This window comes from Eurosta solidaginis, chromosome 1, assembly GCF_040869045.1.
Source record: "Eurosta solidaginis isolate ZX-2024a chromosome 1, ASM4086904v1, whole genome shotgun sequence".
NCBI classification, from domain to species: Eukaryota; Metazoa; Arthropoda; class Insecta; order Diptera; family Tephritidae; genus Eurosta; species Eurosta solidaginis.
Genome location: NC_090319.1, coordinates 247,695,662 through 247,722,648, shown reverse-complemented (window position 1 = coordinate 247,722,648; position 26,987 = coordinate 247,695,662). Strand labels below are relative to the sequence as shown.

Sequence of the window (26,987 nt, the reverse complement as noted above, 5' to 3'; positions counted from 1 at the left end):
ATTACAAAACTTATCTTACACTAGATATCATACATTTTTGTGTATGACAATACGCTCATACATACTTACCTTAATTCACAAAGGCCACAACCCATACTTTTTCCGCGTTTACAGATTTTCTTATGGTTGAAAGTATTCCAGTAATAAAAAAAAGCTATAACTGCAAGCAATAAATGCAAAGTGAAATATTTTTTGTTCCTCCTTGGCTGGGGCATTTGTGAATTAAGCTAGAAATATGGATCTTAAGTTTTTGGATTGGTTGACATAAAGTTGTTAAGCTTATTTTCGAGCTACAATTTATTTTCATGTATAGCGCGGTCATATATACATAAATATACATATACTCTCAAAGTTTAGTAATTTTGGGACACCGTGTATAAGCGATGTTTGCCTGTGATATTATGGCAACATGTAAATGATCGCATTAATGTGATTCACGGCTATTATCACTATTAGCTGTCAGATTACAGTCCGTCTTGCACAACATATTATTGTTGGCCTGACTACTGTTTTTGTTGGTGACTGGCGACGGGACCATATTAGCCACACTGGGGTTACTACTGCTGGCAGTTGTGCCTCCAAGAACTTGTGGGCTACTGCTGTTGTTATTATTGTGGCTAGGAGTGTCGTTGTTGTTGGTCTTGTTTCCAACATTAATGCTGGCGTTAGCACTTAATGGACCCATTGCCGCGGGTCCGCTCCCACTAGTTGCTGCAGGTGACGAAATAATTGTTGTGGTATGCTGCGCTAAAATATCCCCGGGTATCAAGCCTTCCTTGACACGTTTTTTCTGCTTCATGCGACGATTTTGGAACCAGATTTTCACCTATAATAGAAAATAATAGTGCAATTTTAATTTTTAGTTTAGCGAGGAAACAAATGTATGGCGTTTTTTACCGACCTGTGTCTCATTAAGCTGAAGCGTATTGGCAATCTCAATGCGTCGTGCACGAGTCAAATATCTATTAAAATGGAACTCCTTCTCCAGTTCGGTCAACTGTTTGTTTGTAAAATTTGTTCGACCAGAATTATTTACCGAACTCAAACTACAGCTACTCATGGTGGTTGCAACAATGTTGAGCCCCGTAGTGCTGCCGTTACCACCCGCTAAGAGCAATCCCGTCGGAGTTTGCTGGCTTGTGGCTATGCTGCTGCGGCAAATGTCTAACTGTTGCCCATTCAACTGGTAATCGTGTATTGTGGCAGGTATTTTTGGTGCTGTAAAGACAAACAAAGAAAATAATACGGAATGATAATCAGTTTGACGTTTCAATGCCAGTTTTGTGGTTTTTGAGTGATTTTCAGTGATGATCGCTGTCAAAGTTAATCATTTAACTTGCCTTCCTCAAATAAGTGCAAATAAGCATCTATAGGTATGTACGGATTGTGAACAACATATATACATATGTTAGTATAAAGATGTACGAACATGGTATTCCTTGAATACCAGTAATTTTTTTACTATAGATATACACACATACATTTGTAAATAAAAGCATTATGAATGGCTTGGTATATTTGTTGTATTTCCTTTTTGTTATATGTTTGCTGTTATTTTTTAAATGTTAGTTACCTAAAATGAGGGTTACTTTAGCACACTGGGATGAAACTGCAATTTTGGTTGTTCATAATTGGACATGCGTACCATTGACTTTAAGCTGACGATGAGGGTTTTTTCAGAATTTTTTGTTTTCTTCACAGAAGGATTTATTTAATAGGATTTATTACCATGTTTGAAAACATTGTAAATTTAAATATATTTATTGGTTTTAGAAAACTAACATACATACGTAAAATGACATCCATATTGTGGGTACAAGTCATAATAAAATTAACGTTACGATAAGTAACGTAAGTTTTCAAAGCTTGTTCAGTCGCGTTGTGAGGTTTTCTTGCGTCCGGGGCAAAATATTTTTTTTTTAAATCCTCACGGCTCTCATATTTTGTTATTTTATTTTGATTTTGTTTTCATCACAAAAAAAATTTACATAAACAAACATAAACTTTTTATTTTATTATATTAAATATTTTTACATTAAGCTCAACATTTTTTATGAAAACCCCCGAATTCTTAATTGTTGGAGTGTAATCATTTTGGTCGGAAAGCCATCATAACTGTGGGAAAGTCATCATAACTCTGCCACCCTCGTCCTGAAATATAGGAAACATTGCCCTCATTTATGAAGGACAACAACGGAGGGATCTTCATTCCCCGGGGGGTAAAAAGCTTAGAGGAGGAACTTAGTTTTGTCCGGCAGCTTCACGGCTCTGCGAATGCAGACTGGAATCAACAAAAGAGAACTATGGTGTAAAATTTAAATTTTTTACATCATAGGACTTGGCACTGATTTAATGTATATACGGCCATATTGTTCACGACGTGGACCTTGCAAATAACACAAAAACTAGACAGCCACTTCGATGGCATAACGTTACTACTTCGGAATCCCAAAAACTTTTGGTTGTGACGTTCGAACACAGTCTCTGCTTCAATACAAATGCATTCGAATGCATCCTACAATGCACAAAGATGGACCAAAATCCTCAAATCGCTGAAACTGAGAAAGTTGCAAGGTTGCCAAATTTCCCACTTAGAACTGCTACGGAATTTCTTCTTAAGACGCCCGAGCACCGAGGCATCCGAAAGATCATGGATTGATGTAGTTGCGCCTCCAAGGCATCTCAGAAGACATATGCATACGCCCTATTACGAGATCTGGCGTGTAGTATGATCCAGAGCAACACGATCGCAGAGTCTGTGATTTCCTTCAAACTGAGGATCCCGCCTTTGCAGACATCGCCGAAGAAGAATGCACACTTCCGAAGGATATGCGCGTTACTCTTCCCCAACTTTGATCTCTATATATCTATTCGTCTGTAATGTGGAACAAAAATCTGTAATAGTAACTTATTTTTGGTAAAATCATATTGAAACTGCTCGATTCCTTGGACCTCGGTTGGAGGATTTTATTTAAAGTTTATTGAGTGTTCTAGCCTATTAGCACAGTCGAGGTATTTTTACAACAAAAATAAGAACCATACATACATGGACGGATGGGAAAAAGACTACGCCGCCTAATTCTGTCGATGATAAACAGGAAAATGTATATGTGATTTGTAAGGTGTCGGTAAAATTCCGCCTTTACAAATAAATATCCCCAATTGGACTAGGTAAATCGTCTAGTTACGAAGACCTGCAACATCTGTAATGATGGAAGTAGCTGGATGCTGGTATGAGCAAATTATGACCATGCATGGTTATATCGTTCAAATTAAAAAAAAGCTATAAAACTGATCTAAAAACAAGTAAGGAAGGCTAAGTTCGTGTATAACCGAATATTACATACTCAGCTGAGAGCTTTGGAGACAATATAAGGGAAAATCACCATGTAGGAAAATGAACCTAGGGTAAACCTGGAATGTGTTTGTATGACATGGGTATCAAATGGAATGTATTAAAGAGTATTTTAAAAGTGAGTGGGCCATAGTTCTATAGGTGGACGCCATTTCGGGATATCGCCATAAAGGTGGACCAGAGGTGACTCTAGAATGTGTTGGTACGATATGGGTTTTAAATTAAAGGTGTTAATGAGTACTTTAAAAGGGGGTGGACCTTAATTCTATAGATGGACGCCTTTTCGAGATATCGCCATAAAGGTGGACTAGAGGTGACTCTAGAATGTGTTTGTACGATATGGGAATCAAATAAAAGTTGTTAATGAGTATTTTAAAAGGGAGTGGGCCTTAGTTCTATAGGTGGATGCCTTTTCGAGATATCGTCATAAAGGTGGACCAGGGGTTAATAGAATTTGTTTGTAAGATATTGGTATCAAATGAAAGGTGTTAATGAGTATTTTAAAAGGGAGTGGGCCTTAGTTCTATAGGTGGACCCCTTTTCCAGATATCGCCATAAAGGTGGACCAGGGGTGACTCTATAATGTGTTTGTACGATATGGGTATGAAATTAAAGGTATTAATGAGGGTTTTAAAAGGGTTGTATATGTGAAGGCGTTTTCGAGATATCGTCAAAATGTGGACCAGGGTGACCCAGAACATCATTTGTCGGGTACCGCTAATTAATTTATATATGTAATACAACGAAAAGTATTCCCGCCAAAATTCTAAGGACTTTTGATTTCGCCCTGCAGAACTTTTTCATTTTCTTATACTTAATATGATAGGTGTCACACCCATTTTACAAAGCTTTTTCTAAAGTTATATTCTGCGCCCATAAACCAATCACATTACCATGTTTCATTCCTTTTTTCGTATTTGGTGTAGAATTATGGCATTTTTTTTTTAATTTTTCGTAATTTTCGATATCGAAAAAGTGGGCGTGGTCATAGTCGGATTTCGTCCATTTTTTATACCAAGATAGAGTTGTGAGTGAGTTCATATAATCGATAGATTTTTGCTCAAGTCATCGTGTTTACGGCTGAGCGGAAGGTCAAACGGTCGACTATGTATAAAAACTGGGCGTGGCTTCAACCGATTTCGCCCATTTTCACAGAAAACAGTTACCGTCATAGAATCTATGCCCCTACCAAATTTCACAAGGATTGGTAAATTTTTCTTCGACTTATGGCATTGAAAGTATTCTAGACAAATTAAATGAAAAAGGGCGGAGCCACGCCCATTTTGAAGTTTTCTTTTATTTTTGTATTTTCTTGCACCATATCATTACTGGATTTGAATGTTGACATAATCTACTTATATACTGTAAAGATATTAAATTTTTTGTTATAATTTGACTTAAAAAATTTTTTTTCATCCGATTTTGCTAATTTTTATTTAGCATACATATAGTAATAGGAGTAACGTTCCTGCCAAATTTCATCATGATATTTTCAACGACTGCCAAATTACAGCTTGCAAAACTTTTAAATTACCTTCTTTTAAAAGTGGGCGGTGCCACGCCCATTGTCCAAAATTTTACTAATTTTCTATTCTGCGCCATAAGGTCAACCCACTTACCAGGTCTCATCGCTTCATCCGTCTTTGGTAATGAATTATCGCACTTTTTCGGTTTTTCGATATCGAAAAAGTGGCCGTGGTCATAGTCCGAAATAGCGATCTGAGATGAGTGCCCAGGAACCTACATACCAAATTTCATCAAGATACCTCAAAATTTACTCAAGTTATCGTGTTAACGGACAGACGGACGAACGGACGTGGCTCAATGAAATTTTTTTTCGATACTGATGATTTTGATATATGGAAGATAGATATAGACATCTCGATTCTTTATACCTGTACAACCAACCGTCAAATCAAAGTTAATATCCTCTGTGTACAAAACACGCTGAGTATAAAAATGTATACCAAATTTTCGATCTATTTTATTTTTTATCTGGCATTTGTTAAAGTCAAATATGCTAAAATATTTGTTTTTTATACTCAGTTGAGCAGAGCTCACAGAGTATATTAAGTTTGATTGGATAACGGTTGGTTGTACATATATAAAGGAATCGAGATAGATATAGACTTCCATATATCAAAATAATCAGGATCGAAAAAAAATTTGATTGAGCCATGTCCGTCCGTCCGTCCGCCCGTTAACACGATAACTTGAGCAAATTTTGAGGTATCTTGATGAAATTTGGTATGTAGGTTCCTGAGCACTCATCTCAGATCGCTATTTAAAATGAACGATATCGGACTATAACCACGCCCACTTTTTCGATATCGAAAATTTCGAAAAACCGAAAAAGTGCGATAATTCATTACAAAAGACAGATAAAGCGACGAAACTTGGTAGATGAGTTGAACTCATGACGCAGAATAGAAAATTAGTAAAATTTTGGACAATGGGCGTGGCACCGCCCACTTTTAAAAGAAGGTAATTTAAAATTTTTGCAAGCTGTAATTTGGCAGTCGTTGAAGATATCATGATGAAATTTGGCAGGAACATTACTCCTATTACTATATGTACGCTTAATAAAAATTAGCAAAAGCGGAGAAGGACCACGCCCACTTAAAAAAAATTTTTTTTTAAATTAAAATTTTAACAAAAAATTTAATATCTTTACAGTATATAAATAAATTATGTCAACATTCAACTCCAGTATTGATGTGGTGCGACAAAATACAAAAATAAAAGAAAATTTCAAAATGGGCGTGGCTCCGCCCTTTTTCATTTAATTTGTCTAGGATACTTTCAACGCCATAAGTCGAACAAAAATTAACCAATCCTTTTGAAATTCGGTAGGGGCATAGATTTTATGACGTTAACTGTTTTCTGTGAAAATGGGCGGAATCGGTTGATGCCACGCCCAGTTTTTAAACACAGTCGTCCGTCTGTCCTTCAGCATGGCCGTTAACACGATAACTTGAGCAAAAATCGACATATCTTTAATGAACTTAGTTCACGTGCTTACTCGAACTCACTTTATCTTGGTATAAAAAATGAACAAAATCCGACTATGACCACGCCCACTTTTTCGATATCGAAAATTACGAAAAATCAAAAATATACCATAATTCTATACCAAATACGAAAAAAGGGATGAAACATGGTAAGGTAATTGGATTGTTTTATTGACGCGCAATATAACTTTGGAAAAAACTTTATAAAATGGTTGTGACACCTACCGTATTAAGTAGAAGAAAATGAAAAAGTTCTGCAGGGCGAAATAAAAAACCCTTAAAATCTTGGCAGGTATTACATATATAAATAAATTAGCGGTATCCAACAGATAATGTTGTGGGTCACCCTGGTCCACATTTTGGTCGATATCTGGAAAACCCCTTCACATATACAACTACCACCACTCCCTTTTAAAACTCTCATTAATACCTTTAATTTGATACCCATATCGTACAAACTCATTCTAGAGTCACCCCTGGCCCACCTTTATGGCGATATCTCGAAAAGGCGTCCACCTATAGAACTAAGCCCCACGCCCTTTTAAAATACTCATTAACACCTTTCTTTTGATACCCATATTGTACAAACAAATTCTAGGGTCACCCCTGCTCCACCTTTATGGCGATATCTCGAAACGGCGTCCACCTATGGAACTAAGGATTACTCCCTTTTAAAATACTCATTAACACCCTTCTTTTGATACCCATATTGTACAAACCAATTCTAGGGTCACCCCTGGTCCACCTTTATGGCGATATCTCGAAAATGCGACCACTTATACAACAACCACCACTCCCTTTTGAAACCCTCATTAATACCTTTAATTTGATACCCATATCGTACAAACACATTCTAGAGTCACCCCTGGTCCACCTTTGTGGCGATATTTCGAAACGGCGTGCACCTATAGAACTAAGGCCCACTCCCTTTTAAAATACTCATTAACACCTTTCGTTTGATGCCCATATTGTACAAACAAATTCTAGGGTCACCCCTGGTCCACCTTTATGGCGATATCTCGAAACGGCGTCCACCTATGGAACTAAGGATTACTCCCTTTTAAAATACTCATTAACACCTTTCATTTGATACCCATATCGTACAAACGCATTCTAGAGTCACCCCTGGTCCACCTTTATGTCGATATCTCGAAAAGGCGACCACCTATACAACAACCACCACTCCCTTTTAAAACCCTCATTAATACCTTTAATTTGATACCAATATCGTACAAACACATTCTAGAGTCACCCCTGGTCCACTTTTATGGCGATATTTCGAAACGGCATCCACCTATAGAACTAAGGCCCACTCCCTTTTAAAATACTCATTAACACCATTCGTTTGATGCCCATATTGTACATACAAATTCTAGGGTCACCCCTGGTCCACCTTTATGGCGATATCTCGAAACGGCGTCCACCTATGGAACTAAGGATTACTCCCTTTTAAAATACTCATTAACACCTTTCATTTGATACCCATATCGTACAAACGCATTCTAGAGTCACCCCTGGTCCACCTTTATGGCGATATCTCGAAAATGCGATCACCTATACAACACCACCACTCCCTTTTAAAACCCTCATTAATACCTTTCATTTGATACCCATATCGTACAAACGCATTCTAGAGTCAACCCTGATCCACCGTTATGGCTATATCCCTAAATGGCGTCCACCTATAGAACTATGGCCCACTCCCTCATAAAATACTCTTTAATGCCTTTCATTTGATACGCATGTCATACAAACACATTCCAGGGTTTCCCTCGGTTCATTTTCCTACATGGTTATTTTCCCTTATGTTGTCACCATAGCTCTCAACTGAGTATGTAATGTTCGGTTATACCCGAACTTAACCTTCCTTACTTGTTTTCTTTGGATTGGAATTCTACAAAGTTTTTGAGAGAGATTTTAAAACTTTTTTAAAAATCAAAAAACCATCATGGCCCCCAGAAGAGAGAATGGTTTTACCTCCTATATTTTTATCATAGGCTAAAGATATCATTGATAAGTAGACTCAAATACATATTTAATAATAATATGATTATAATACCCTATGTGCACAATTTGATTTATCATTTAAAATTTTTATTTTTCCACACTTAATAATGTTAGGCGATCGTGCCCCATCGTTTATCGTAGTCAAAATCAGTTTTAATTTGCTGAATTAACGTTCGCAGCTAGCAATTGATACTGAAGTGCCACTCCCAAGTTTGGAAAAACATCTTCTCCATACGAGATTATGAAAGTAAGTAATTCTAACGGAGTTTTAGGATCAATTTCTTTTCTACTGCAAAGTAATATTTTGCAGTCACATAATTCTGTAGAAAGTTCTCTTCCATCGAAATCTGTATTATAAAATTCTCCCAAGTTCTTACAATTTCTTTCTAAGTCAATTATCATTGTTTGACAAAATATAGTTATCATTGTTTAACAAATTTCCAACGTCTAAGAGAAATCCAAATTTAAAATTAAGGTCATTTAGTCTTGTTAATCTGGTATGAAATTCCTGTTGGAGACGATCGGGGACACTTTTCACAACGCGAGAAATTTCACATTCTGCGGAAAGACCAACATTTCAAGCCGATTCTCCGAGCATTTTGCGGCGCCTTCTTACACGTTTTACTATATCAGTAACACATTTTTCACGAAGAGACTTCACTTTTACTATTGCTTCTTCACAGAGAGTGTCTCGAATTTCGGTTAGTTCAGTCGTAATGGTTTAAGATCATGATACGCTTCTTTAAAATTCATCTTCGGATCTTATAATCTGAGCTGCACACGATCAATCCTCGTTAAGATTTCATACCAGAAATGAACGCATCTATGAAACTAAAATTAGTACATTTTGCAACAGAACTGTAGCTTCGCTTCTGGTGTCATTTGTGGTGTTAGTGTCCACTGCTAATTGTTCTTAGTGTCTACTACATTCTCTAGCCCATAGATGATAACGATAACCGCTTGTACTCTGGCGCTCCATCGTGTTTCAGATTCACGTTTGACAATTTTTGGTAAAGCATTTTTTAATAATTCCCATCGTAACGGTGAAGGTGAGAAAAATAGAAATATGCTTTCAATTATTCCAAAACTTGTCGCAAGAGTTCCGGATATATGCATGCATTTTTTAGTATAGAAATTTTTTTCCAGAAATCAGTTATAATAAAAATACTAATTATTCAGGAAGTTCTGCATTGGGGACCATTTGGCGCCCCCTGTGAGTAGAGCCCGGGCAAGATGTTTCGATTTGACTCATAATTGGAACAGAGTCCGGTAGAAGTGACATCCAAATACTTTAAAGTTCGAGGAGGGACAAGCATACGTTGCGCCGAGTCCAGTAAAGTCTTTGGAAAGATTATGTTTTGAGGACTTAGATTATAACAAATTGTCAGGAAAGAGTCCCTGTAATAATGAGTCACTAAATGAACTAAATAGAATGAGAAATAATAGGCAATTAAAAAGACTAAAAACTTGAAAATAAAAAAATTTAAAAAAAATTAAGTTAAACGGTTTTATTGAAAACAATACTTACGTTAAATATAAAAATACTAAAAGCTAGAAATAATTATGTAGGTCATAGGTACTAGTCATCACACTCCTCATCAATCTAGGGCGTTGGTCATACAATTAAATAAAAGCGTGGGGCGCGTGAAATTTCTAAAAATGTGAGCCGTAGCATAACCTGATTAAGGTTCAGTTGGTCTTACTTATGACTACCAATAGAAACTTGACGCGTCCAACGCTTTTATTTAATTGTATGATCAACGCCCTACATTGATGAGGAGTGTAATGACTAGTACCTAGGACCTACCTAATTATTTTCTAGCTTTTAGTATTATTATTACTTAATGCAAGTATTGTTTTCAATAAAACCGTTTAACTTAATATTTTTTTCTTATTATTTTATTTGTGCTATTAACAGTATTTGAGTTATGTTCAATAGATAGCAATAATGCAAACTTATTATTTTTAGCAGCGTATGAGCACAAAACAATATCTCTGTTATAGGAACAGAATAGTTTACTGTACAAGTCACGAGAGTTGTTTTTGCTGAAACGCCATTCCTCGGGAATAAAACGTTTGTTTGATGGCACAGATCAAACATATGTCCAAACCATATCAGATGTGTGGCCAAATTCAAAGTTTTGAAAAAATTGTCGGCATATATAGTACGTTAGGTTAGGTGGGACTGGCGGATCATAAAGATCTCATATAGACTGAATGTGTCCATAGTGTTGCCAGAATTTGTTTGACGACCAAACGGAAGAACCACAATCAGGTGCCAAGTCATATGTTATAGAATAACTCCGTCCTCTTGGCACCCAGCTTAATTGCTGCCTCTGGCAACTCTGCCGCCCGTAATAGCTAGCGAGCATAGGACATAAACACAGAACGTGCTCAACCATCTCTTCCTGCAGCTCACACCTCCTACACTTGCTGTTACTGACGAGGCCTAACTTATAAGCATGTTACGCCACAAGGCAGTGTGTAATAATACCTAATACGTCGTAAGTTTAATGATGAAAGTTATATAATTTAAACAGGGCATTAAGTGCCAAATGCTTTGTATCGATTAATTTTGTGACGAATATATTTTAACACACTGCTAGCGATAGTGATTCCTGATGGCGGAATTTCCCTAAATTCGTTACACTATTAAAAATAATTATTTTTATATTCAGCTTTTGAAGGAAATGCAAGAAATATTTGATTTCGGAAAAAATATTTTCTGTAAAATTATTATGTTGTTGTTGTTGTTGTAGCGATTAGGTCACTCCCCGAAGGCTTTGATGGTGATGGTCCTTTGTCGGATACAGATCCGATACGCTCCGGTAACACATCACCATTAAGGTGCTGGCCCGACCATCTCGGGAACGATTTATATGGCCACATTGAACCTTCAAGTTTCAACGTTAAGGGAAAAGGTAAGCATCTATAACAAGTAAGGAAGGTTAAGTTCGGGTGTAACCGAACATTACATACTCAGTTGAGAGCTATGGTGACAACATAAGGGAAAATAACCATGTAGGAAAATGAACCGAGGGAAACCCTGGAATGTGTTTGTATGACATGTGTATCAAATGAAAGGCATTAAAGAGTATTTTATGAGGGAGTGGGCCATAGTTCTATAGGTGGACGCCATTTAGGGATATAGCCATAAAGGTGGATCAGGGTTGACTCTAGAATGCGTTTGTACGATATGGGTATCAAATGAAAGGTATTAATGAGTATTTTAAAAGGGCGTGGACCTAAGTTCTATAGATGGACGCCTTTTCGAGATATCGCCGTAAAGATGGACCAGGGGTGACTCTAGAATGCGTTTGTACGATATGGGTATCAAATGAAAGGTGTTAATGAGCATTTTAAAAGGGAGTAATCCTTAGTTCCATAGGTGGACGCCGTTTCGAGATATCGCCATAAAGGTGGACCAGGGGTGACCCTAGAATTTGTTTGCACAATATGGGCATCAAACGAAAGGTGTTAATGAGTATTTTAAAAGGGAGTGGGCCTTAGTTCTATAGGTCGACGCCGTTTCGAGATATCGCCATAAAGGTGGGCCAGGGGTGACTCTAGAATTCGTTTGTGCAATATGGGTATCAAACGAAAGGAGTTAATGAGTATTTTAAGAGGGAGTGGGCCTTAGTTCTATAGGTGGACGCATTTTCGAGGTATCGCAATAAAGGTTGACCAGGGGTGACTCTAGACTTTGCTTGTACGATATGGGTATCAAATGAAAGGTGTTAATGAGTATTTTTAAAAGGGAGTGGGCCTTCGTTTTATAGGTGTTCGCCTTTTCGAGATATCGCCATAAAGGTGGACCAGGGGTGACTTTAGAATTTGATTGTATGATATGGGTATCAAATGAAAGGTGTTAATGATTATTTTAAAAGGGCGTGGGGCTTAGTTCTATAGGTGGACCCCTTTTCGAGATATCGCCATAAAGGTGGACCAGGGGTGATTCTAGAATTCGTTTGTGCAATATGGGTATCAAACGAAAGGAATTAATGAGTATTTTAAGAGGGAGTGGGCCTTAGTTCTATAGGTTGACGCCTTTTCGAGATATCGCCATAAAGATGGACCAGGTGTGACCCTAGAATGCATTTGTACGATATGGGTATCAAATGAAAGGTGTTAATGAGTATTTTAAAAGGGAGTAATCCTTAGTTCCATAGGTGGACGCCGTTTCGAGATATCGCCATAAAGGTGGGCCAGGGGTGACTCTAGACTTCGTTTGTGCAATATGGGTATCAAACGAAAGGAATTAATGAGTATTTTAAGAGGGAGTGGGCCTTTCTGGACCAGGGGTGACTCTAGACTTTGTTTGTACGATATGGGTATCAAATGAAAGGTGTTAATGAGTATTTTTAAAAGGGAGTGGGCCTTCGTTCTATAGGTGTTCGCCTTTTCGAAATATCGCCATAAAGGTGGACCAGGGGTGACTCTAGAATGAGTTTGTACGATATGATCAAATTAAAGGTATTAATGAGAGTTTTAAAAGGGAGTAATCCTTAGTTCCATAGGTGGACGCCGTTTCGAGATATCGCCATAAAGGTGGGCCAGGGGTGACTCTAGAATTCGTTTGTGCAATATGGGTATCAAACGAAAGGAGTTAATGAGTATTTTAAGAGGGAGTGGGCCTTTCTGGACCAGGGGTGACTCTAGACTTTGTTTGTACGATATGGGTATCAAATGAAAGGTGTTAATGAGTATTTTTAAAAGGGAGTGGGCCTTCGTTCTATAGGTGTTCGCCTTTTCGAAATATCGCCATAAAGGTGGACCAGGGGTGACTCTAGAATGAGTTTGTACGATATGGGTATCAAATTAAAGGTATTAATGAGAGTTTTAAAAGGGAGTGGTGGTAGTTGTATATGTGAAGGCGTTTTCCAGATATCGACCAAAATGTGGACCAGGGTGACCCAGAACATCATCTGTTGGATACCGCTAATTTATTTATATATGTAATACCTGCCAAGATTTTAAGGGTTTTTTATTTCGCCCTGCAGAACTTTTTCATTTTCTTCTACTTAATATGGTAGGTGTCACAACCATTTTATAAAGTTTTTTCTAAAGTTATATTTCGCGTCAATAAAACAATCCAATTACCTTACCATGTTTCATCCCTTTTTTCGTATTTGGTATAGAATTATGGCATTTTTTTCATTTTTCGCAATTTTCGATATCGAAAAAGTGGGCGTGGTCATAGTCGGATTTCGTTCATTTTTCATACCAAGATAAAGTAGGTTCAGATAAGTACGTGAACTGAGTTTAGTAAATATATATCGATTTTTGCTCAAGTTATCGTGGTAACGGCCATGCGGAAGGACAGACGGACGGCTGTGTATAAAAACTGGGCGTGGCATCAACCGATTTCGCCCATTTTCACAGAAAACAGTTAACGCCATAAAATCTATGCCGCTACCAAATTTCAAAAGGATTGGTTAATTTTTGTTCGACTTATGGCATTAAAAGTATCCTAGACAAATTAAATGAAAAAGGGCGGAGCCACGCCCATTTTTAAATTTTCTTTTATTTTTGTATTTTGTTGCACCATATCATTACTGGAGTTGAATCTTGACATAATTTACTTATATACTGTAAAGATATTAAATTTTTTGTTAAAATTTTACTTTAAAAAAAAATTTTTTTTAAAAGTGGGCGTGGTCCTTCTCCGATTTTGCTAATTTTTATTAAGCGTACATAGAGTAATAAGAGTAACGTTCCTGCCAAATTTCATCATGATATCTTCAACGACTGCCAAATTACAGCTTGGAAAAATTTTAAATTACCTTCTTTAAAAAGTGGACAGTGCCACGCCCATTGTCCAAAATTTTACTAATTTTCTATTTTGCGTCATAAGTTCAACTCATCTACCAAGTTTCGTCGCTTTATCGGTCTTTTGTAATGAATTATCGCACTTTTTCTGTTTTTCGAAATTTTCGATATCGAAAAAGTGGGCGTGGTTATAGTCCGATATCGTTCATTTTAAATAGCGATCTGAGATGAGTGCTCAGGAACCTACATACCAAATTTCACCAAGATACCTCAAAATTTACTCAAGTTATCGTGTTAACGGACGGACGGACGGACGGACGGACGGACGGACGGACATGGCTCAATCAAATTTTTTTTCGATCCTGATTATTTTGATATATGGAAGTCTATATCTATCTCGATTCCTTTATATATGTACAACCAACCGTTATCCAATCAAACTTAATATACTCTGTGAGCTCTGCTCAACTGAGTATAAAAATAGCACTAACAAAATTGCTTAGTTTCACTTATAATTGACGAAGTTTTCCACCAAGTTTGGCAACACCAGAACGCCAAATTTTTGAACCGTTCCTTTCTTATTTCATTGCAATCAAGAACATAATGCTGGAACTAAGAGCTTTGTCAGTTAAACTAGGTTCACAACGTTTGGTTGGTGAAAGACATAGACTTATCCTAGAAATGTGAAAATAGAACACCTTGAAGTACAATTTATTTTTGTTTGTTCAGTTTGAATTAAAGCCAAGTCTCCCACTTGCTATGTTTAGTAAAATTGTATGTAGGAAACCATGGAAAATTTTTAATTTTCCAAAGAATACGGAACTCTTGTTAATTTACGATTTGTTCTTATACCAATAAATAAAACAAAAATTTGGTCCTTTTTTCGATTTGGGTTTTTTCGATGAATTTTGGTCCCAAATGAAAACTTTGTGTGGCAACCGTGGTTGCATGGCCATGACGAAGATCTAAAGGGCTAATTAATTGTGACTTATAACCATACCATTAATGGTGCCATACCATAACGCTAACGCCATAACCATACCATAGCCAACCAATTGGTTTTTGGTTTCTCGCCATATCCATAACCTAAAAATATTTGAGTTGGTGAATTTAATAACTTTTTGTAGATTTTATTCATTGTATTGGATACGCTTTGACTAAGAGACATATTTTTTGTGGAATATGTTTGTAATTTTTGCGTTTTCTTCATTTTTATGAAATTTTCACGATTTTTCGGTTAAGGCACCATTAATTGATCACTTTGGAGGGTTATGGATATGGGTATGGTTACGACTATGGCGTTAGGGTTAGGGAAGTTTAATTTGGCCTTAATGCGCGTTATCACGACATGGAAAACATACGAAGCAGCTAACGTCAACAAGGGCATATTGAATAACGAAAAATTATTGCTTAACACTTTCAGCATGGACATGAAGCGGAGTCAATGGTCGGTGCGGTTAATCGTTTCTGCTACAATTGTGGTGATGCGTGGAAGTCAAGTCAGTTTAATGAGTGCAAGGTGGGGGTGTAAAGTGTCATCATTGTCAAAAGAAGTCACATTTTATGCAGATGTGTCGTAAACCAAAGAAGCATCGTCACCAAAAAACGTGGAAATGAAGGACAACAGTAACAAAAATAAATCAAAAGTGGCCACATTAAACTGGAGTGACGTGCAAGGTAATTCTGTTGATAATCGTAAGAAGTTGGAAAAAGTACTAGTTACAAATCAATTCTTAGATTAAACGTAGAAAGACAATGTCAGACGCGGTGGATCAATAACTTTAAAATTGCAAATGAATAGTCACATTCAAGCTTGATACCGGTGCGGACGTAAATTGTATTCCTTTAAGTTTATGTAAAAAACTAAAAATGAATTTTGTTAGTGAAATAAATAGTTTTCCTGTTTACGATTAAAAAAATAAAAAAAAATGTAAGGCGCGATAACCTCCGAAGAGATCTAAGGCCTAGCTTCTCTTCCAATTTGCGTCGTGCTCCTCTTGATTTTTCCCTACAAATTGGCCGGACGGGACCTACATGTTTTATGCCGACTCCGAACGGCATCTGCAAGGCAGATGAGTTTTCACTGAGAGCTTTTCATGGCAGAAATACAATCGGAGCGCTTGCCAGACACTGCCGAGGGGCGACCCCGCTTAGAAAAAATTTCTTCTAATTGAAAAATCTTGTTTCTAAAATTTTGATGTTGCTTTGCCCGGGAGTTGAACCCAGGGCATACGGTGTGATAGGCGGAGCACGCTACCATCACACCACGGTGGCCGCCACGATTACAATGGCAATAAAATATAAATTTTCGGCACAACCAATTTGAAATGTTTAGACATAAAATTAAATACGGAGTATACAGCTGAATTTCTTGAAGTCAATGACAATTGGGAACCAGTTCTCAGACTAGAGTCGTGTGAGAAATTTGGTTCGATTAAACGGTAGGATATCCAAGGAATTGTTAGTTTTCCGCAATCAAAGGAAGAATTTTAAAAGAAAATTTAATGACGCTTTTAACGGCATTTTGGTAAATTTCCGGAAAAATTTGAAATTCAATTGTCAGATAATTCAAAGCCAGTTCTTCATTAAAAAAAGCATATACCGAATTCCCTAACGGATAGACTAAAAGCTGAGCTTCAGAATATGGTTCGAGATAAAATAATTTCGCCAGTAGAATACCCAACAGAGTGGGTTAATAACCTGCAAATAATTGAGAAACCACTCAATGCTTGTATCAAGCGTGAATATTTTCTAATCCCAACATTTGATGACTTAACGTCAAAAGTGTCGAATAAAAAAATTTTCTCAGTGTTAGATCTAAAGAGTGGGTTTGGCATATGGAACTCGGCAAAGTTAGTTCCGACTTAACAACCTTAATGACCCCCTTTGGAAGACTTAAGTTTAATCGTGTGCCCCTTGAACTCAACTGTGCTCCGGAAATGTTTCAACGGAAAATGGTTAAAATTTTCGGAGATGTACCGGGAGTGATAGTTTACGTTGATGATCTGGCTATCTGCGCGTAAAATGAAGAGGAGCATGATCGAATCTTGAACTGAATTAAAGCGGACTTAAAGTATCGGGATGCAATTTTAAATATGAAAAAACCGAATGATTAAGCTGGAGTTTTAAGATTCTTGGGCTTACTTAAATATTTGGCTAAATTTATTCCGAATCTCTCAAAAGGGACAGCAGGAATGCGGAACTTGTTAAGAAATAATGTTGAGTTCAACTGGACTGAAAAACATGACCAAGCCTTCGAGAATTTGTTATCGATTATAACATCACAACCAGTGTTAGCAATATATGACCCAAAGAAAGCCGTGGTAGTGCAAACTGATGCATCAAAAAACGGATTAAGGTGTGTTTAATTATTCAAAATGGGCATCCTGTTGCTTTTGCTTCACGAACTCTCAATGGGAGTGAACAAAAATGGGCCCAAATCGAGAAAGAACGTTTAACCATAGTGTTTGCATGCCAACGGTTTCATTTTTACCTGTACGGACGAGAATTTACTATCGAAAGCGATCATAAACCTTGGGAAACGTTAATTAAACGAGATATTGACAATGTCACAATGCGACTTCAGCGAATGTTCATGGTTTTGTTGAAGTATTCGCAAATGTCCCTTGTGTATAAGCCAGGCAAGGACATGCTGATCGCTGTTTGTTTTTTCGAGAGCACAAGTCGCAGATGTCTCGGAGAACGAGGCGCTATCGGGAATTATTCACTCGTTGAAAAAATCGGTCTATATTTCGGAATAAAATTATCGGTTATTTGTAAATACCTAGAGCAAGGGTGGCCGGGATATCATCAAATGGATGATTTTATCCAACATTTTTTTAAGTTTAAAAGCCAATCACATTTTGTGAACGGGTTATTATTTTTGGATCATCGGTTGATCATACCATTACAATAGCGAACAAAAGTAGCAACATGGTTACATGGCCCTCACTTGGGGGTTGAAAAAACTCTTGCGCGGGCAAGAAAGTTATACTATTGGCCAGGAATGAATTATCAAACCAAAGAACTTATCGTATCCTGTAAGATTTGTGAAAAGTTTAAGAGAAACAATCAGAAGGAACCACTAGTACAGTCGATAGTGGCATTATAACGCAGATACCTGTTTTCGTAGCCCTAACTCTACGGTGTCAAACACGGATCAACTGCATGATCATTGGCCCAAACTATCGGTTCCATGTTGTCTTCTCTCAACACTTTAGTGCACGAATCGTTTGGTACCAATTTGCTTGTAATCGGGCGATTCAATTACAAATCTTTACCTTGGTAACGTCGGAGTGTATCAAGCTCCAGCCATTTTATGGTTAATGGCAACCGGTTGTTAGGCAATTCCACCCCGGATCGTAGTACGTTCTTCTCTGCTCACAAGTAAGTCGCTTGCAACATGTTCTGTGTGTATGGATCAGATACATGCTACAGTCCCACAATTTTAATACATGTATTAGGGGCATTGTGAGCAACCCTTTCTGAGCACCGGGAATCTGGAACACAATTTAGGGATGTGATAAAACCTTTATATGGCATATGATCCAAAACGCACGTTCACTGTGAACTAACTACAACGACGTCATCCATAAGATCTAAAATGACTTGTCCCCTTGAGAAACTACTTAGATGCATCTATAAAGCGAAATGGCAAACATAACTGTCCGGACGCTGTCCCTAACCCCCAGACAGTCATATTCACAAGTACTTAACCACTCGCAAGATACATCATTTTCATTAATCATGGTTACTAATCCATTTACACTTAGGATACATCTCATTAGCCACAGTTAGTAGTGCGATTGCTCAGCATACGCCAGTTCTCCCTGAATAACTACCGATGCCATCTATAAGCCAGGTTGTCTTTTCCCAAATGAATGAAACACAGGTACTTACAAACTGCATGTTATGCATCCTTTTTAAACAACGTGCACAATTTAGGGATGTAACCAACATTATCTTTGACGTTCCCCAGAAGCGTCTTTGAATTACCTGTGCGCAGATTAGCACGTACTCGGGCAGCTTACTCCATATGAGAAGTATATGAGTAAACTTTCTTGCCCACCTCCCACCAAAGAAGACAGTATTACTCCGAAGAGAATATTTCATTGTCTGATTCGGCGACTGGAGCGACCGCATTACTCCGAAGAGAATACTTTATTGTCAACTCCAATGAAGAAGCGAACTTCCACGGAGGCGATCCTACGCATTCTGGGTTACCCTCCCAGAATTACGATATGAAACCACAGCCACCACGATGCTACCACAAGGGGGCCATCCCAGGGCAGGAAGGTGAGACCTGAAGAATTCAGATCACCTGGCTTTTTTCCTGCTCCCGCGGTGGCAGTTTTTATAAGGACCATGCTTGGGGTACCACAGGGTGATACAAGCGTCCACCCTGCTCCCTTTCGAGTAAAGCCACTCAGGATTGGTTAGCCTTATCATCACTAATAAGATGACGTACATTTTTTACGGTTAGAGTGCACTGATAGGTTTGGAGTGTGAAGATCCGAAGATCAACCACAAACCAATTAAACCATCAGTACAATCCCTTTTCGTCACTAATACGATGACGGCAATTTGTTACAGAGGTGCACTGTCAGCTTGGAGCATGAAAATCCGAAGATCAACATAAACCAATTTATGATTTAATCGGGGATTGCCCGTATTGCTTTTTTAAGTGTATGAAAACATTTATTTGAAGCAATTTTTAATTTTATAATTTATTTAAGAGATTTACAAGGTATAATCGAAGCAGCTGTCGCCTTGTCCGTCCTGATGTCACGTTGTTTAAATTTTTCCCAAATTATTAAACCAATTTAATTAGAAAACCAACAATACACTCCTTTGTGGATTATAGTCGCCTCTTATGACTGGCATACCTGCCGTGGGCATATTCTACTACCCCTAACCCACAGGGGATGAACCACTAGTACAGGAAGAAATTCTTATAGAATTATTTAGTCGCATTGAAGCTAAAAAAGAAATTAATCGCTGCCTGACTATCAATATATGAGCCGTTTATTTTGAAAGTGGCATAAGTCATTTCCAACTCGTGGTCTTAAATGCATTGTTATTTTTGAACGAATGCATATATAGATGGTTCTACAATTATAAAATAATAATAAGATTTGCATCTTTTGGATATTGGACTCTAACAAACTGGAGGCGAGGAGAGATACAAACAAATTATCACTGAACCTAAACGACATGAAATGACTTATGCCACTTTCAAAATAAACGGCTCATATATATTGACGCGACTGCAGCTTAAGCACGCTTCCTCAAGAATTTCTGCTGCTTTCTTCACTGCCGTAATTTCAGCCTGAAAAACGGTGCAGTAATCTGGCAGCCTGTACGATCTACTTATTTCTGGGTTGCCACAGTAAACTGCAGACCCAACCCCTCCCATTAATTTGGAACCATCCGTATAAACATGTATAGTATTGTGACGAATATTTGCATCACTAAGCTGCTACTAAATAAATGCACAACAATACAGCAGACACTCTTATGTATAAGGCGACGAAGAGATATCTCACACACACAAATATGTAGTCATCAGCCGAAGCTGTTACTCACATATACACACGCATATGGCTAGTAGAAAAACATGAACTACTAATATATATGTATATAACCAAGCATGAGGTACAATTGTTCACGAACTTTTCGCGAAATGACTAGACCTTACGAGAAATAGGTGAACGAGAAAACCGAGAGTATAAAAGCAGCGCAAGCTGAGGAATCAAAATCACTTTTGATTGAAGCAAGCTGTTGGTTGTGAAGTATAATTGGAGGTACTATTCCCAAAGTAATCTAAATAAAGACCAGTTTGCAATACAGAATATTGGAGTGATTTATTCAACAGCTTAGCGATTCGAACGTTAGCAGGAGGTTTCAGATAAGCGGAATTTCTTTAAATTCGTTACAGTATGTTCTGCCATTCTGCACCCCGGCACCAACCATCCAGTTGTGGCCCAATTCATTCAAGCCCATTTCTTTTGAACGAAGTAAACTTGAATGTTCCATGCCGAGTTTCAAGACATTATAAACCTATAATTCTTAAAAATGCAGAAGCAATTTCCAACTAAACGAACCTTTTCTATGTTTGTGTGAAGATTTTAAATCTCACTCCAGAATAATTGATGTTTCGGACTCGCTCTTTCTTAATAATTAAAAAATTATATTTACACCTTTTCATCTATTGTATTTTGTGAATCTATATTTCTCAGCTGATGAGTTTCTCTGTAGCTGAGCGGTTTTAGATCTCGGCGCTTAAGAGGCCACGGCCTCTCAAAGACTCGGTAACAATAAAAATTATAAATAAAATATAAATAAAACTTATGATACAAAAAAAAAAAAAAAAAAAAAAAAAATAAACTAAGTGAGAAAAAAAACTAATAATAACAGGATTAGCCTGGTTTCATCGGGCCACTTGCGGCAGTACGCTGCCACAACGTCCGAGAAAAAAAAAATGTATCTCTTTCGAAGCTCAGGCACGGGACCATATATTCCGTTTGCCCGATATTAGATGTCACTATACAGCTGTGGCCATAAGGCCTGTAATCAAGCTGCCCGAGGTCTTAAGCCTTGTTGCAGTTGCTAACGCGATGTTTTTGGCCGTTAGGTCTGCAGGCGGGATGAGTAGAAATGCATGCTTTCTGCTGCTGTCGGGATAGTTTGAAAGGCTCCAGTTATGCTAAGCATTCATACTCTGCAAACCCCCTCATGTTTTTTGGTATGCGTACTTTTTTGTGTGGCTGTCCACCAAACAAGAACCCCATAGTAAAATATGGGTTTCACAATTGCCGTAAATACCCAATGAGAGAGTTTGGGTGATAGGCGTAGGCATAGAGTGCCGCGGAGGCTTTCTTCGTTCTCTCTTCCACATGAAGTTTCCACGACAATTTACTATCTAGTATAACTCCTAGATACATCGTGTTATATTTTTCTTCCAGGGGTACTCTTCCAAGCTTAGGCTTAGTCCAATTAGGGACCTTATACTTCCTAGTAAATAATACCAGATCGGTTTTTCCACGTCGGCGGTTAACCCGACTTCAGATGCCGAGGCATGTACATCCCGAAACATAGTACGTCCACTGTGGTAATATTTTGAGACCATATTCAAAATCACATTTTCGCCTTGATTTACTTCGCGTTCAGATCCTTTTACTTACCGGCGTTAATGATTCCTTTCAAGATAAAATGAGATTTTGCGTCACAAATCCACCAAACCTTTATTCCATGCTTTTCAGGTTTTGACGGTATATAAGTATTGTGTAAATCTGGTAATGCCCCGGTAAGGAAATAACAGTTTATCACAGTAAGATTTTCGTTAGGCACATGTGCACGTTCAAGGTTGGGCGTAAGCAGCAACCAAATTTCATCTATGATGGCAGAATTGCTTGCAAGTAAACGTTGTACACGACTCGCGCCGCTATCAAAGTGAATATATCTAGTTATATGTTGGAAACGATTATTCGACATTTTTCCCTTTATATATTGCGTGATTATACGGAGCCCACAAACCTTTAGGTTGTTGCTGGTTTGATCCGAAAACACCAACAAATAATAGCAAGCCAAGGTACACATATATGTAATTCTTTTTCGGTAGTTGGTTTCCACGACCGGACCCTGTTAGGATTGTTTGAATTCCATTGTTCCATAACCTCATTCGTTCAACGATATGTTTTCCTAACAATTCCGCTGACAATGTCTGTAGCCATTATGGTTTAAAAAATGGCAACAGGATCAGCTGCAGTACCAGTTAGAGGTCCACAACGTCTAGTTTGCAGTACATTATGCTCTCTAATACGTCCAACAGCTGGGAATGTCATCAGTACGCCAAAGTATTCCATATCTCGATGTATAGGATCTACCATCTTGTATTTCTGCATTATGTACGGTCTCATCCAAAGTGTCTTCTTGGACAGCGTCTTCCTCATCAGACTCCGCGCGCATATCAGTTTAAATAAAAAACTTTGTTTACACATCTGATGCATCTTCATTTGGCAAAAACCCATCAACATCCTCGTCCGCTGGTGTATTTTCATCTCCATCATTATCACACATAATGCTGGCAAACCTTTTATCGACTTCTTCCTTTTCCTCCGCCGACAGAAATTTAACATGCAAATGCAACAACAATGTGATCCATATGGATCAATTTGTTGTTGCATTTGCATGTTAAATTTTTATCGGTATCTGGATCACTGTTCATTGGAACCCGAGGTATGTTTCGAAACGTTATTCACTTCTCGACTTTCAAAATCAAACTAATATGTTGACACATGTTCAATACTTTTGTTCTTCGCCTGCTTTGTTTCGCAGACATTTGAGTCTTTATATGAATGTTGAAGAAAATGTGGCGCTCACTGATTTCACAGAAGCAAAATACATGCACATACACATCTTTTTATACAGTTTATATTATAGTTTAAGGAGTTAAGCAATAAAGTGAATTTTTATATGAAAACGATTTGCAAGTTGTTCCGAAATACAAATTTATTGTAAACGAACCTTGGACACGGCGAGTATGCCCCAGCAATTACTGAAGAAGCACCGGGGCAAGGAAAAGCTTCGTTACAATAGGCTTAAAAATATGTTCGTTTAGCTAGACGACAACGCTAAAATGTCATATAATCAACTTTGGTACAAAAAAAAAAAAATATAATAAAAAGAAAAAATCATCTATTTCCGAATTATTACAAAGATTGATTCCAAACTTGAAAAGTCACAAACACTTTTCATTAACGGGTGGGTAAAGTTATTTACGATATTAAAGCCTTCTCGTCTGGCAAGACGCCGCAATCTATCGGAGGGTTGAGAGACGGTACTATTTCTAGCTCTGTCTCCAGGCAACGCCTTCAACTGACAGTTTAATCATTGTCTTACGAAATCGGCATTGTACCTCTTTGCATAAAAGAGTAATACCAATTTCATACAGAGGGTATAATAAAGAAATAATTAGTCACGGCAAAAATAAATTAATTTCAATAATTTACGAAAAATATGGACACACCAAAAAACTCAAAATTTTATTTTCGCTGCATCTATAAGTAGTTGCGCATGAATTTCATGTTTATTGTCTTTATAGTTAAGGAGGAAATGGCTGCTATCCATTTTAACTTTATAGTGAACGAGATGATAGGCTTCAACTCGTGCGCGCTGAAATCATGAACAATATACAAACTTCCTTTGAAAACTCTGCGAAGAGATACAACCTCAGAAGTAGGTCGCAAACGTTTGCAGTAGGTGAAAATGTTTATCGTAGAAACTTTGTTCTTAGCGATTGTTCAAAAAAATTCTATGCTAAATTTGCCCCAGTTTTTATTAAAGCCAAAGTTATTAATAAATAAAAAGATGATAAAAAAATTTTAAAGACTACCTTTATATAAATGGACCAAAAAATAGAAGGCAATTTTTCCTCTAATACACACATAGTCTTGTTGAATTTTGACTAAACAACTTTAACAATAGCTCTTGTAAAAGAATTTTGGATTTAAAACTATAAAGGTGGAGCGCAATCTTTCAATTTAAGGCGAACCATGTACTTGCGATTCACTAATTGATTATTTAAAATTTAAACACGCACTTTTACAAGAGCTATTGTTGAAGTCTTTTAGTCAAAATTCAACAAGACTATGTCTGTATTAAAGGAAAAATTGCCTTCTATTTTTTGGTCCATTTATATAAAGGTAGTCCTTAAAATTTTTTTTATCATCTTTTTATTTTAAATTTTTTAGTACTGCCTACAAAAAGCCAATTGCAACTTTGATTAGTAATTTAGGTAATTCCTAAGTGAAAATTCTTATCATTATTTATTTGTTCAAAATGCAAGATTTAATAGAATTAGTGGAATTTTCGCTGACAACACTGGCGAAAACAACAGAATTCCACCTCGCATCATAACAAGAGGATTCCACCTCGTTTGTCAGCTACTTAATTTCCACAGCTAAAAATCGTGGTGAAATTCGCATACGCCTGAAAGTCTAAAATAATTGTGGTGAAAGTCGCGTACGCCTAAAAGTATGCAAGGACAATGCACGTTAAGTTGGGCCTTCAACGAGGTGGAATTCTACAACGCCTGCAACACTCAGGAGGCTAGACATGAAGGTATGGCCTAATCTTCTAAATAGTTAGACTAGTGCATTACGTAGCTCAAATTTTTTGATCATACATTGCACTGTCACCGAGTTTTAAACTATATTTCAGGTTTCAAGTCTCTAGATATCCAGGAAGTTAGTTAAAAGTCGCTTGCAAGATTCCCAACTTAAAACTAGTTTTCTCAATATCTCGATCCATACGCCACCTAGCGAATTTGTTTGATAAAATATTGCATTGTCACCGGGTTCTGACTCACTGCCCAAGTTTCATATCTCTAGCTCATCGGGAAGTTACTCGAAGAGCGATCGCAAGATTCCCACCGTTTTTAAACATTTGCAGTTATCTTGACTAGCGCGCCACCTAGCTGAACTTTGATTTCTATAAATTATATTGTCACCAGACCTCTAACTAAGTGCCAAGTTTCAAGTCTCTAGGTAACCGGGAAGTTAGTTAAAAATGGATTGAAAGCTTCCCAAATTAAAATTTGTTTTCTTACTATCTCGATCCGCGTGCCCCCTAGCGAATTTTTTTGATCAAATGTTGCATTGTCACCGGGTTCTGACCCACGGCCCAGGTTTCAAGTCTCTAGCTCACTGGCAAGTTACTCAAAAATCGATCGCAAAATTCCCCTCGTTTTCAGGGACTTGTAGTTATCTCAATTAGCGCGCCACCTAGCGGAACTTTGTTTTCTATAAATTATATTGTCACCGGGTCCCGAACTATGTGCTAAGTTACAAGTCTCTAGGTAACCGGAAAGTTAGTTAAAAATGGATTGAAAAATTCCCAAATTAAAATTAATTTTCCTAATATCTCAATCCATGCGCCACCTAGCGGATTTTCTCGATAAAATAATGCATTGTCGCCGGGGTCTGACCAACGGCTCAAGTTTCAAGTCTCTAGCTCATCGGCAAGTTACTCAAAAATCGATCGCAGTATCCCCTCGTTTTTCAGGGATTTGTAGTTACCTCAATTAGCACGCCACCTAGCGGAACTTTGTTTTCCATAAATTGTATTGCCACCGGGTCCCGAACTATGTGCTGAGTTACAAGTCTCTAGGTAACCGGGAAGTTAGTTAAATATGAATTGAAAGATTCTCAAATTAAAATTTATTTTCCTAATATCTCGATTCATGCGCCACCTAGCGGAATTTTTTTGATAAAATATTGCATTGTCACCGGGTTCTGACTTACGGCTCAAGTTTCATATCTCCAACTCACCGGGAAGTTACTCAAAAATCGATTGCAAGATTCCCTGCGTTTTTCAGGGATTTTCAGGGGTTTTCGTTTATATCGATTCGTCTGCCACCTGGCGGCATTTTGTTTTCCGAGAATTGTAGTGCCATCGACTCGCGAACTATGTGCTGAGTTTCAAGTCTCTGGACCACCGAGAAATTGGTTAAAAGTCGATCGCAAAATTTCCACTTTAAAATTAATTTTCTGTATATCTCAATCCTTGCGCCACCTATCGGATTTTTCCTACTTGCATTGTAATGTCTCTCAGATCTGAACTATGTTCTAAATATCAAGTGTCTAGCCCAACGGTTAGTTACCGAAAAAGACTTTTCCGTGGGTCAAAAATTCGTATGGAAATGAGGGGACAAACATGAAATCGACTTAATATAAAGGTAAAATAAAAAAGGAAAAAATATTGTAACGAATTTACTTGCAACTCCTTTTATTTGCAACCCTCTGCTAATTTCGTATCGCTAAACTGTTGAATAAATAACTCCAATA

General features: G+C 37.5%; 1 protein-coding gene across 1 annotated transcript in view; it reads right to left on the bottom strand.

The window, feature by feature from the left end:
• Positions 1 to 327: 327 nt before the first annotated feature.
• lab (labial) overlaps positions 328 to 26,987 on the bottom strand; it is a 356,032-nt gene continuing 329,372 nt past the window's right edge. Inside the window, exons 2-3 of the mRNA XM_067760270.1 lie at positions 902 to 1,218; positions 328 to 826 (exon numbers count right to left, since the gene is read on the bottom strand). Coding sequence (XP_067616371.1) covers positions 425 to 826; positions 902 to 1,218 — 719 coding nt within the window. The 3' untranslated portion in view covers positions 328 to 424. The remainder of the gene's footprint in view (positions 827 to 901; positions 1,219 to 26,987) is intronic.